This window comes from Felis catus, chromosome D3 (genome assembly GCF_018350175.1).
Source record: "Felis catus isolate Fca126 chromosome D3, F.catus_Fca126_mat1.0, whole genome shotgun sequence".
Classification (NCBI taxonomy): Eukaryota; Metazoa; Chordata; class Mammalia; order Carnivora; family Felidae; genus Felis; species Felis catus.
The window spans coordinates 2975544-2989254 of NC_058379.1; the positions used below are offsets into that span (position 1 = coordinate 2975544).

General features: G+C 57.9%; 1 protein-coding gene across 4 annotated transcripts in view; it reads left to right on the forward strand.

Moving 5' to 3' along the window:
• The window catches only part of TMEM132D (transmembrane protein 132D), a 566823-nt gene extending 553431 nt beyond the window's left edge, over positions 1–13392 (forward strand). For all 4 annotated transcript variants that reach the window (XM_045042172.1, XM_023241272.2, XM_023241271.2 and 1 more), the window contains 4 exons: positions 2791–2996; positions 5182–5458; positions 7549–7740; positions 10669–13392. In XM_045042172.1, the coding sequence (XP_044898107.1) occupies positions 2791–2996; positions 5182–5458; positions 7549–7740; positions 10669–11850 (1857 nt within the window). In that variant the 3' untranslated portion in view covers positions 11851–13392. The remainder of the gene's footprint in view (positions 1–2790; positions 2997–5181; positions 5459–7548; positions 7741–10668) is intronic.
• Positions 13393–13711: the final 319 nt, after the last annotated feature.

The window sequence follows — 13711 nt, forward strand, 5'->3', positions numbered from 1 at the left end:
CTGGCCCCCACTGCAGGCCCCAATTGCACTCGCGGCTCATTTTGTGTTCTCAAGAATTAGGATCTTCCCAGATACCTGCTCATGATCTCGTCCACCTTCGTGTGTCTTCCTCGCCCTGCCCAGCTCACTAAACCCGTTAATTTGGTGCATAACGGAACCCAGGGGATCAGGGACTCCACACAGGAGAGCTGTGCTTTGCCACCCAGGCCGCCTGTCCCTGCAGCTTTGTCGGGGGCTGTCGCAGGCGCTCGGGGGCGCCCCGGCTGGAGTCACCACCTCCAGCACCCTCGGTGCCACAGAGACGGACAGGGAGCCCTAGACGGCCCCTCGTGGGGAATTAAGTGCTGCTCACAGCTCATTGTCAACCCAGTCCCCTCCCTGTCCCACTCGTGAACTAGGAGGGCAGCCCCACTGTGTGCCTGAAGGAGGGCCAGATGCCGGCGGTAAGCTGTCCGCTCACTGCCTCCGTGCCGACTCTGGCCGTGCGCGGAAAACCAAAGAACGGTGGGGCGGAGATCACAGACCCTCCAGTCAGACATGTGTCGTGTTTTTATTACTTGCCATAAACACTTTATGCTTGCACGCACCCATGCACATATATGCACACACCTGCACCTGCACACACACATTATACATGCATTCCCACACGGGTACACATACACACACGGACACACAACATGTATGCTCACATATGCACGTGTATGCACGTGCATGCACCCAGATGCACACATGCATGCACATGCACATTATACACACATATATGCACACATGTATGTACACACGTGTGCGCACACAAGTACATGTGCACACATGCACACGCGTATACACACGTGCACACAAGTACATGCACACATGCGCCTATGCACACGTGCACATACACATGTGTTCTCACACGTGCACACATGTGTGCACACACGTGCATCTATACATGCACATTATACATGCATGCCCACACGGGTACGCATACACACGTGTATGCTCACACATGCACGTGTATGCACGCACACGCACCCACACACATGCATGCACACGCACATTATACACACACATACACGCACACATGTATGTACACACATGTGGGCACACAAGTACATATGCACACACATATACACATGCACATGTGCACACAAGTACATGCACACGCGTGCACCTATACACATGTGCACATACACATGTATTCTCATGCATGTCCACATGGGTATGCATACTCACGTGGACACACAACATGTATGCTCACACATGCACATGTATGCACGCACATGCACCCACACACACATGCACGCACATGCACACTGTACACACATGTCTGTACACACGTGTGGGCACACGTGTGTGCACCTATACACACCCCCCTTTTCTTAGTACTTTGAGGAATAGACACTGAATTTCACAACAAAACAGAACTCTAAGACCTAGCCCTAAGTTCACAATCTACCCCGGCACCTGCTCCCACCTTCCATAGGAGGCTCTTGGTGGTGGCCCCGCCTGAGATGCTCTCCCATCTCCCCCCCACAGACCTCGTCCGGCAGGAGGGCCGGGAAGTTACATTCACGAAATGGTCAGTTTCCCCAAAAACAAGTCTTACAAACCCGACCTTCCCCCCATCTCCTTCTCTCTCTCTCCCTTCCTCCCTCTCTCCCCCCCCTTCCCCTACCTCTCCTCTCTGTCTCAGTCCCCCTCCCTCCCTCTGCCTCCCCCAGTCAGCTCATCTGTGACAATTCAGCCCAGTTTTTTGGAACCCTTGAAAGAGGAAAAGCCTGAGATTACGGGCTGGGGGCAAGGAGAACCGTGGCCGGGCCACGATGGTGACCAAGCCGCCGAGCTGCTCCGTTCGGCCTTTGGATCAGATTTAAGTACTTTTGCTAATGGCAGATATTTAGGATGACAACCTGGTCTGACTCATGTAAACGGGCCTGAGTCCGCGTTTCCCTTCAGAGCCGTTGATCATCAGCGGCCGCGGAACCTCTCAGCGCCCCTCGGTGCCTTTGTATCCTCGCTGCCTCACCGCGGAGATGAGCGGGGCCTTCCCTGGAAATGCTTTTTTTTTTAAAATTTTTCTAACGTTTATTTATTTTTTGAGACAGAGAGAGACAAAGCATGAACGGGGGAGGGTCAGAGAGAGGGAGACACAGAATCTGAAACAGGTTCCAGGCTCTGAGCTGTCAGCACAGAGCCTGACGCGGGGCTCGAACCCACGGACCGCGAGATCATGACCTGAGCCGAAGTCGGCCGCTTAACCCACTGAGCCACCCAGGCGCCCCTGGAAATGCTTTTTATGATGTTCGAACAACCTGATAGTTTCTGCTTTGCTTTCCTCGGCCCTTCGGGCAGGGATGCTGCACTTGTAGGAGGAGGCAGCAGGGCGGACGGGGTGGGGAGGGGGTGTCCAGGCTGTGCATTTCCAGCTGCGTGTAGTTTCTAGCAGGGTAGTTTCAGCGAAACCTAGCCTCCGCCTGACCCCAGGAGGTGCTCGGGGTGGTGGCTGTGTGCACAGCGGGTCCTTTCACCAGGCAAAGCGGGGGGCCAGCAGGTCAAGAGGAGGGTGGGCAGCACGCGGCACCCAGGTAACTGAGGGCACGGCTCCCGACACCCAATGGCCACCTTCCAGAAGAGGTGCAGCGGGACAGAGGCAGCAGGGCTCCTGTGTTGGCACCTGTGTACGAACCAGTATGGCTTATTCCTCAGAGAGTGAGGGCACCTCCCCGCCGCCTCCGCCTTCTCCGCTGTTCCTTTGGCGATGGGAATACCGTGAGAACTCACATGCCTCCCACCCCTCTCTCCTCTTCGCAGGTGTCGGACCGCTGTGACTACGTCTTTGTCAACGGGAAAGAAATGAAAGGCAAGGTGAACGTGGTGGTGAACTTCACCTACCAGCACCTGAGCAGCCCTCTGGAGATGACGGTGTGGGTGCCCCGGCTCCCGCTGCAGATCGAGGTCTCGGACACCGAGCTCAACCAGATCAAGGGCTGGAGGGTGCCCATCGTCTCCAACAAACGGTGGGCGTGTTAGTCAGGACTCCATATTAGAGACCCACGCCAAACAGGCTTCGGCTAAAAATGGAAATTTGCAGGGTAGCTAATTTCAGGCCTGAGTGGACCCGGGGATCCCTTACGGGTGGAATCTCTCCCTACCTCTCAGCCTGGTTTGCTGTGTGTTGGCCCCGTATTCTTTTTATGTGAGGCTCCAGACTTGCACTCCACCCACAGAAGGTGCGTCCTTCTCCTCCCCAGTGGCTCCAGCAGAAGTCCTGGGGTTAGGCTATCCTCCCTTGGGCTGTGTGCCTGTCCCTGATCCAGTCACCGTGGCGAGGACACGCAATACACTGCCTGGTGAGGCCTCATCCACAGTCCCCTGGAGGAAGAGGTCAACCCCGCCTGAACCAATGGGCTGATACCAGAAGAAGAGGGCCTGGGAATACATTCTGGCTGGACCTGGGCCACCTCTCCATGCCCCCAGCCCAGAAGCTCTCAGATTGCTTGGTCCTAGGGAGATGAAGTCAGAGCCTGTGACCTGCATGCCTGGCCCTTTGTGCTGATGGTGCCTGATAGGGCGATAGGTCTTCTTTTTTTTTTTTTAGTTTATTTGGGGGGGAGGGGGATGGGGAGGAGCAGAGAGAGAGGGAGAGAGAATCCCAAGCAGGCTCCACACTCAGCACAGAGCCCGACACGCGGCTCGATCCCACAACCGTGAGATCATGACCTGAGCTCAAATCAAGAGTCAGATACGTAACCAGCTGAGCCCCCCAGGCGCCCCAGTGACAGGTCCCCTCTGTCTGCACCGGGCACCAGATACCAAGAGAGTTGCAAGAGGTCAGGCTCTTTGTTCAGGGACTTTGTCACCTCGGAGAAACCCGTGCCTGAGGACTCGCCATGCCGGCGACCCACAGAAAGTCAAAAATGAGCATGCGCGGAATTAGAGGAGGAGGAAGCTCTCCTGGTGTCTGTGTGCTCAGCGGGGGAGGAGACCGGCACTGGTCTGAGGGGTGACCTCTGTTTACACCCCTGCCCTTGGAGCTCCATCCCTGTTAGTCTTTGTGCTGCTGGGTGAGGGGGAAGCTTGCAGGCCGTGGGTCCCACGCGTGGTTGGAAGATGGGCTCGGCAGTGATCCTCTCCTTGGTGGCCGGGGTCTCTGATGTGGAGGTGGCAGGGCGGCCTTAGGAGGGGTTACTGAGCCCACGAGGGCAGGTGGGTGCCAAGACTCCCCCGAGGACGGGCCGAGTCTGATCTCGGCACATCAAGACGCAGAGTGTCACGGCTGTCCTGCTCAGCTCTGACAACAGAACGGGGCTGTCGCTCAGATAGAGACCACGACGTGCCAGAAAGGATGGGCTGGGTAGAAGGCGTCAGACACGAGGGAGCAGCTAACATCTGTCCCCGAGCCGAACCATGGCGGCCCTTTCTACACTTACTGCCATGTGACCTTGCCTTGAGCTCAACACTGACCTCCTTGCGGTGCTGGTTTTAGGGCCATTCCCACTGTCCCCAGCCCTGTCATAGGAGTTACCCGTCACTGCACAACTTAATGACGTATCCCCAAACTTAGTGGCCTATGCCCACGCTTGACGACCTATCCCCAAACGTAGTGGCCGAAAGGAAACACGTATGATCTCACCCTTTCTCCGGATCGGCTGTCCAGGCGTGGCTGAGCTGGGTCTCCCGCAGGCTGTCTGGTCAGCTGGAGCTCGTGTGGGGAAGGCTCTGCATCCAAGCCCACGTACGCGGCTGCCGGCCGGCCATGGCCGTGGAACGGAGGGCCCTGGATCCTCATTTGTTGTCCTGGCATGTGGCCAGCTCCATAGGGTGGCTCACGATCCCGTAGCTTGCTTCAGGAGAGCAAGCGAGAGAGGAACCGAGGAAAGGATACGTGTCACAGTCTTTCAGACCCTAATCTTGGAAGCGACTTCCCCTACCATTGGCTGTGGTCTTGCACTGGAGGAAGGTTCCCGGTTCCAGCTCACACACAAAGGGAGGGGGTTCCACCAAGCACGTTCCTGGAGGTGGGGCTCCCCGGGGACCTTAGGAGCTCTGCTGACCACACCACAGCCCCTTCTGATTGTCAGGACTCATACATTTGAGGGTCACCTGTGTACCCACCGGGCTGGGCTCGCTGCCCACTCCCCCTTGCAGCCCCTGCCGTCGGCCCAGATCAGGACCTGTTAACCTGAGCTGACCCTTTGACAGGCCGGCCCGGGACAGCGAGGAAGAGGAGGAGGACGAGAGGAGAGGGGGCCGTGGGTGCACTCTCCAATACCAGCACGCCATGGTGCGGGTCTTGACGCAGTTTGTGGCCGAGGCGGCGGACCGCGGGGGGCACCTGGTCCACCTGCTGGGCTCAGACTGGCAGGTGGACATCACGGAGCTGGTGAATGACTTCACGCAGGTGGAAGAACCCCGCATCGCCAGGCTGCAAGGGGGCCAAGTCCTGATTGGCCAGGAGCTCGGCATGACCACCATTCAGGTAAGCAGCACGCCAGGCAGGGGCCCTCTGTATCCCTGCCTCTTCTCTGGCCAGACGAGAACGGTCGGTCGTTGCTCAGGACGACGTCTATTTCTAGAGTGAAAGAAATCGTCCCCCAAATAATGCAAGCGGTGCAGTGACGTGACCGGAATCTCGAGATTCCTCGCGTGTTGCCTGCATTTATTTGGCAGACCCTGGACAGCTCCTCTGGTCGGGTCTTGTTTGAAAGCCGAATACGCTGTCTGTCTACGCCATGGCGGGTGTTACCATCCTGGGGAGAAGGCTCTTGGCCCGAGCTAGCCTCATGGGAACCGTGGGCATGGCCAGCGGCTTCTCGCTGCCCATCGTCGCGTGGAACAGCTCTCCATCCGCCGTGATGCCCGGCCGTGTGAGGTCCCACCCCAGGCTGGACGAAAAGTGGGGCGTGTCAGAAATGTGCTGAGGAGAGGAACAAAGTTATGTCGCCCCCAGGGTGTCGGGGGCACCCGTAGCTGGGAATGAATGGGAGAGGACCTGGGTACAACAAGGGGGTTGGCAGAGAGAGGGAAGAGGCAGAGAGAGAGGGAGAGAGAGAATCCCAAGCAGGCTCCACGCTGTCCGCGCAGAGCCCGATGCGGGGCTTGATCCCGCGAACCTTGAGATCACGACCTGAGCTGAAATCAAGGGTCAGAAGCTCAACTGACTGAGCACCCCAGGTATTCCTGCAACATGGAGTTTTGAAACAAACACTCCTCAGGACGCTATTCCAGGCGGCCCCTTGGCGTTAGTTGTCTACCTCTGGTCTGAGAACAAGCATGGTTCCTCCGTGGCTGCCCCCGATCCCGCTCTTAGCCATTCAGTGGGGTTTCTGACACAGCTGTGTACAAGGAGGCCTTGTCAGGGAAGTAGTGGATTGTGCAAGATTTAGAGCATGTCCGTTCTGGAAAATCGGCTGGTATTTAAAAGAGATCATTTTACTCAAGGAAGAAAATAAACGGGTTTGAGGTGACCCAGGGGTCACATGCTCCAGTGACCTCTAAGACCTGAGAAAGTAACTGTGAGCAAAGCAGGCCGGGCGTGAGCTGAAAGACAGCTACTGACTCGGGCCCCCAAGTGCTGGGAACACCGTAGGGGTCGGTGCGGACAGTGGTGAGGGCCCGGCTGCCGCTCACATCCTAAAGCTGACGACGAAAACTCGAGTCTCGTACGGCCAGCTGTTGCAGCCTTTCCAGAAAAGCGAGAAATCTTTTTGTAGTAAGTCCTCTGATTGTCTTAAGGGTGGCCATTAATTCCGTGTTAAAGTTTTATTTATGTGAAACAAAATATCTCTGCCCCGTAGACGAGAGCTCGAAACCTCCACGGTTGGCGTTGAATTGAAAGATCTAAACCAAAGGCCTAAATTCCTGGAATCTGTCTACAACAGGCTAAATTAATGCCTGGAAACCGGATACCCACACGGGGCATTAACCACTCCCCCTAAATGGTAGCGTGGGCACAAGGGGAACAGCTGCTGCTGACACCCTCTTACCGACTCCCACCGAGTCCTCCTCAGTTATAAGTCGCTTGTCCGCTTTGTCTGAGGACTCTCATGTCATGCTGACTACCATTCAGGTTGTCCTAACCAGACCCAGAGACGGAAGGTGGCACGTGGGGGTCCTGGGAAGAGCTGCCACGGTGACACACGTCTTCATAAACATCCGTAACAACAGGCACCGAGAAACGTGTCAGGAGAGCAGGTTAAAGGGAGCTGGGAGGGGCGCCTGGGGGGCTCAGTCGGCTGAGCGTCCGGCTTCGGCTCCGGTCAAGATCTCACGGTGTGCGAGTTCGAGCCCCGCGTCGGGCTCTGTGCTGACGGCCCGGAGCCCGGAGCTGCCTCAGATCTGTGTTCTGTGTGTGTCTCTCTCTCTCTCTCTCTCGAAAATAAATAAACGCTTAAAAGTGCATCGTGTTTTCACAAGAGAGCTACGTCTTTTGGAAGAAGACATCCGTGGGAAGGACCCGTTTCTGTCATCCTGGCTCATCCGTCTGTCTCTACGCGCGTCATTGATGCCAGTGCAGGAGTTCCTGCGACCACAGAAAGCCTTTCCTTCTGTGTTGGTTCTGCCTTTCAGATCCTGTCACCTCTGTCGGACGCCATCTTGGCGGAAAAGACCATCTCCGTGCTGGATGAGAAGGTGACCATCACAGACCTCGGGGTCCAGCTGGTGACCGGGCTGTCACTCTCCCTGCAGCTCAGCCCAGGGAGCAACAGAGCCGTCTTTGCCACTGCGGTGGCTCAGGACCTGCTTCAGAGGCCCAGACAGGTGTGGAGGCGGGGCTGGGGCCCCACAGCAGGTGGGGGCACGCGGCAGGCGGGTCGCCCATCAGGCGTGGCTGCCCCTCGGCCAGCAGTGGGGTAGCAGTGCCTCTGGGAGGTGCCCGCGGCCTGCTGCCGAGTCCCCGCGAGGAAGACGGGGCGGCAGGTCTGGGGCGACGGAGGTTCCCTTCCCCAGGTTTATAGTTCAGCTCAGGGCAGAAGGACCTCGTGGGGATGTCAGCCGCATTCGCAACCCGCGTGCTCCAACGGGGCGCTGTGTGTGTACGTGTGCGATGTGTATCGTGCGGTGTATGTGTTTGCGTGTTGATGGCACGGTTTCCAAACGAAGGGTGCTGCAGATAGGCCATCTGCAAAGGTTGGATGTGCTCCTCCCTCGTTAGAGGGGGGCAAGCATTCTTTTTTAGGGGGAACACGGAGGCCCCGGTGAGCCTTGCGGAGCAACAAAGCCGTGGTCTCCGGCCGTTGATTCGCCCCGTGCCTCGTGAAGCAGGACTGTCCTCCCGCGGGGCTGCGGGGAGGCCGCCAGCCCACGCAGGGGTGTTCCTGGCAGCTTCCCTCCTGGACAGGAGCCCCCTCCCCCGGCACCCGCACCCGCGGAACCGCCGAGGCTGTGCCCGTGCTCCGAGCCGAGCCAGGCTTGTCCCAGGACACACGGAGCCTTCGCGTCCCCCCCCCCGCCTGTACCGCTCACCGGGTGTTCCTCGGCAGGCGTCACTCGGCCCCTTCTCTGTGGCCTGTGCGTGCAGCGGTCTGGGTTATAAAACCCTGGGAAGGGCGTGATTCCCATAGCAGATGTGAATGGTCGCCAAAGACCAACCTTTTTCTCGGGGCGGGATGCCAGCCAGGAAGCAAGGTGCAGGTCACAAAGGAGAGATACCCCGAGGCTGCTTTCCGTCTTCGTGGGGAGATAAATTCAGGTGACCACCAACTAGGCGTTAAGGAAGCGGTAAGATAGAGTTAGAATTAGGCCAAAGAGCTAATCCGTTCCCAACAGGCAGAGCTCAACAGGGGACCCTGAGGTTTGCTCCGTGCGTGGCTTGGATGGCCCTTAGTCCCTGCCTGCACCTGGCTCTGACATTTCAGTTGCAAGAAGCCCAGGGGCGTTTGAATTTCCTGCTCTGATTTCGAGGCAGATCGGAAGAACCTGGCGACTCAGAGTCCCGTCCGGGGGCTCCTGCACCGTCTTGGTAGCATTTTGCACCTAGCAGCTGGGCTAAGCCGATGCCGACCAGTAGTAGAGTCTAGTGGCTGAGCCCAAGGAGCTGAAGCCACGAGCCACGTTGGAGGAGCCTTCCTTCCTGCTTCCAGAGACTGAACAGCCCCCATGCAAAACTGGCTTCTGTCACGCTCAGGGGCCCTTGGCTTGCGAGAAGGTGAAATCCACTCAGGCGAGCCCACCAGGATTGGGGGCTCTCACGGACCCCGGCTGTAGGAGCTCAGAGGAGGAAGAGTGTCTGCGGTCTCTCGGTGGCCACACCTCCTTTTGGTCTGTCTCTTTTTCTTTTCCTGGAGATAAGTGCTGTCCCCAAACACTTGCTTAGCCCTGCTCCATTGCGGTTGCTCCGAGGGGGACTTCATCCCCCAGATTTTTGTGAGGCCCCCACACATCCTCCCACAGCTAAGGCGTCAGTCCCGTCTGTCTTATTTCAAGTCTGACAGATAGAGAGAGATGCCCGTTGGCTGGGAGCTGCTGAGATGTGCGCCTCATCCCTGGTCCAGTCCGCCCGGGCTGGGTGTACAGGATCACGTGCCTGTCCAGGCTAGTAATCCTTCCGGGCTTGGGGTGGGGCAGGTTCTCCGACATCTGGGGGAGGCAGGTGGCAACGGGCCCACCAGTTCGCTGTCAAGCACGGTGACGTCTCCACTCCCATTAAATCGGAGGTGTTTTCGTCTGCCTGGTCCACCTAGTCCCAAGGAAAGTTGGTCTAAAGCAACAAAGTAAAAGGCAAGAGACTGAGATGCGTGCAGACCTTGGCCTTGGACGCCCTTTGGCCTCCCCGTCTCCCCAGCTGGTTGAGGGGGGAGTGGTTGGCAGAGAAAGAAAAGCCAGATAGCGCCGGCTTTATCCCCCTGGCTGGTTTGACTCCTGGCGTCCCAAGCCCACGCTGGGTCCGGAAACATGTACAAACCTAGTCCTGTAGACCCAGGTGAGGCGGGACCAAAGCCCACACTCCTCTGTGTGCCCCTGTCCACATCAGGGGCTTTCATCTGTGTTGTGAGTAATGAGCAGAGACTCGGTATTAAAGCAACTTAAAAAGTAATGCAATAGGGGCGCCTGGGTGGCGCAGTCGGTTAAGCGTCCGACTTCAGCCAGGTCACGATCTCGCGGTCCGTGAGTTCGAGCCCCGCGTCAGGCTCTGGGCTGATGGCTCGGAGCCTGGAGCCTGTTTCCGATTCTGTGTCTCCCTCTCTCTCTGCCCCTCCCCCGTTCATGCTCTGTCTCTCTCTGTCCCAAAAATAAATAAACGTTGAAAAAAAAAATAAAAAAATAAAAAAGTAACGCAATAAATATTTTCCGCGTAAACGTGTAACACTTGCAAATGATCCCACTAACCAGTAATCTCCTTTGACGTGCGATTTATGTTTGCGCAGACGTAGATCTCGCCCTGCCTCAAAACCCCGTCTTCTTTTCCACACCCCAGAGGGAAAAAGAGGATCTTATTCTGGAGTGTTTGTTACGGGCCCGGGTTCATTGTCATTTCAGTCTGGTGGTGGTTTGCTGTCGGTTTTGCGTCTTCCCAAGAATTGGTTTTCTTCCGTGACCTCCCGTGCGTCTTGTCTCTTATTTCTGCACTGCTTAAAAGGTTTTCCTTTGTTCTGGTCGTATTATCCTGGCCACAGAATGTCTACTTTACAAAGACTTGGTGTTCGGTGAGCTTTGGGGCCATGTTGATTGGTTTATTTTATTCGACAGGAGGCAGCCATCAGTTGCTGGGTCCAGTTCAGCGATGGCTCCATCACCCCCTTGGATATCTACGATGGGAAGGACTTCTCCTTGATGACCACGTCCCTGGACGAGAGAGTGGTCTCCATCCACCAAGACCCCAAAGTCAAGTGGCCGATCATCGCCGCTGAAACTGAGGGACAGGGTCCTCTGATCAAGGTCGAAATGGTTATTAGCGAATCGTGCCAGAAGTCCAAGCGGAAGAGCGTGCTGGCTGTGGGAACGGCCAACGTCAGAGTTAAATTTGGCCAAAGTGATGCTAACCCCAACACCAGCGACAGCAGACACACGGGGGCAGGAGTTCACCTAGAAAATAATGTCAGTGACAGAAGACCCAAAAAACCCTTGCAAGAGTGGGGGGTTCAGGGGGGACCGTACTACGGGAGTTCCTCCATGGGCCTCATGGAAGGAAGGGGGTCCACGACAGAGAGGTCAACCTTCCAGAGAAAGAAGGACCAAGAAAGCCTCCTAGACAATGGCCGCCATCTGCAGACCGTCGCCATTGACTTCACCAGCTTCCCGACCCAGGGGGGCCCGCCCAGCAGCAATGGGGAAGTGGACGAGAACGGCCTCACACAGGCATCCAAAGGGCTGAGCGACTTGGAGATCGGCATGTATGCCCTGTTGGGTGTCTTCTGCCTGGCCATTTTGGTCTTCCTGATAAATTGTGTGGCCTTTGCGTTGAAGTACAGGCACAAACAGGTTCCCTTCAAAGAGCAAGAAGGTATGAGTCACTCCCATGACTGGGTTGGGTTGAGCCACCGGTCAGAACTGCTGGAGAACCACATTAACTTCGCCTCCTCCCAAGATGAGCAGATCACCGCCATTGACAGGGACATGTATTTCGAGGAGAGTAAGTATCTCCTGAGCACAAACTCCCAGAAAAGCATCAACGGGCAGCTGTTCAAGTGTTCGGGACCCACCATTGCTGATGGGAAGGATCAGAAGAGTGAGCCCCCAACGTCCCCGACCTCAAAAAGGAAAAGGGTAAAATTTACCACCTTCACCACCATCCCCTCGGATGAAGGACGCCCCGCCGTGAACTCCGTCCCGACCAGTGGTGAGGACACGGACTGGGTCTGCCGGGATCTGGACCCTGGGGAAAGCAGACAGCCACACCGCTACGCGGGAAGGTTACGTGAGGACGTGTGAGCCGGGACACTCGCACACATTGCTTCGCACTCAACTCCCAGCCTTTAATTTGGGGACGGAGCGTAGCAACCGGACACGATGAGGTCGTCCCTGTCCTCAGAGCCCCGGAAAATGCCCCCGGCTCGCCTGGGGGTGGCCCCACGTCGGGACCCGTGCACACGTCCCACCATACGGTGTCTTGGTCAGTGCCGAGAGGCTCACCGTGCATGGCAGGATTTTTAAAACTTGCAGGAAAAACCGAGTTCTGAATCACTGAGCTTCCGAAAGGTTCTGGGAATAAGCAGCCCCCCTCTGCCCACGGCCCTCTTTCTGTCTTTAATCACAGCACTTTGGAGATTGTGAAGCCGCGTGGCTCCCGTGTGCGGTCGTGCAGACCGTGGAAGGCGACCAAGACTCCGCGGAAGCGTGTGCCTCGCTGGGAGGCGGCGTGTCGCTGGGGTCCGGACGCACAGCTGGCCGTGCGCGGGGTCCGGGGCAGAGGCCAGGGCGAGGCAGCTCCTGGGAGGCGTCACCGCGACGGATTGTCTCCCAAAGCCCAGCCCGGCCCAACGACAGACCGGGGCGCTGCTGACGGGGACTGAAAGGGAGCACGTGGGCAGAGGGGCCACAAATGTCTCTGTAACTGGATGCGGAGAAGAAACCAACAGACCCCTCGGAGCGGTTCGGGCGTTGCTTCCTTCGTAAGCTCGGGATACAGGGCGTAGAATGTCAGGCCGGTTCCAAGAACCAGGCTTTTTGGGGACGAGTTCACTGTGTTAGAATCTGTACTCACCCCCCCACCCGGCCACCTTTCTGAAAGCCGTTGGTCACTCATGGGCAGTGGGGGCCTTTCCAGCGTTCACGGCATCCTTCTTCCCCCACGGCCGGTGTGTCAGCTCCAGGGGACAGTCTGCAGTGGCCCTGCCAGGCGAACGTCACGTGTCCTTCTTGAAGAGGCAGGTCTCTGCAGGCAAGCGGTTCTCGCGGTGAACTCAACCCCAAGGGACACTGGCTCCCCTGTTCCTCCGGAAAGACGGGAGAGCTGTTCGCGGACAGCCCCGCGACGGCCACACCAGGCCTCCCGTCTGCGGCCACAGAGACACGTGCTGGCGTCCCTGCGGGGTGTGGGGCCGGGGAGAGCCGGGGCAGGAAGCCCGTCCACACCCCTGCGCGGGCTTGGACACGTGGAGGGACCAAGGTGTCCGTGCGTGGGGTGCAGACAGAGACCCTGCTCAGCCCTGAGAGGTTTGCTGTGGCTTGAATCCGAAGGACTCGGAATGCCCCCCTCCCCTCCGTGGGAAGCCTAAGAACGGGGGGTGGGGGGTGGGGGGGATGAGCGGCTTCCGGCCCAGCTCCAGCTCCCGCCACAGTGGGGGAGGGGTGGGAGAGGGCCAGCGGCCTGGGGCACACAGAGGCCGGGTCTCTCTGGGTGTCTTCCCTGTCACTTTCCGTCCCTCTGCCTTCCTTCTCCTCTCCAGTTCCTGTCTCTGTGTCTCCCTGACCCTGGTTCTCTGCTTCCTCTGTGTCTCTCCCTCCCTCTCTCCCCCCTCCTCCTTCCCTCCTCACCCCTCCTCCTCCCTTCCCTCCCCCTCCTCACCCTTCCTCCCCTTCTCCCTCTCCTCCTCCCCTTCTCTCCCTCCTCCTCCCCTCCTCTCCCTTCTCCTCTCCCTCCTTCCCTTCTCCCCTTCCCTTCTTCCTCCTCTCCCCCCTCCTCCCCTCCCTCCCCCTCCTCACCCCTCCTCCCCTCCCTCCCCCTCCTCGCCCCTCCTCCCCTTCTCTCCCTCTCCTCCTCCTCCCCTTCTCCTCTCCCTCCTTCCCTTCTCCCCCTTCCCTTCTCCCTCCTCTCCCTCCTCCTCCCCTCCCTCCCCCTCCTCACCCTTCC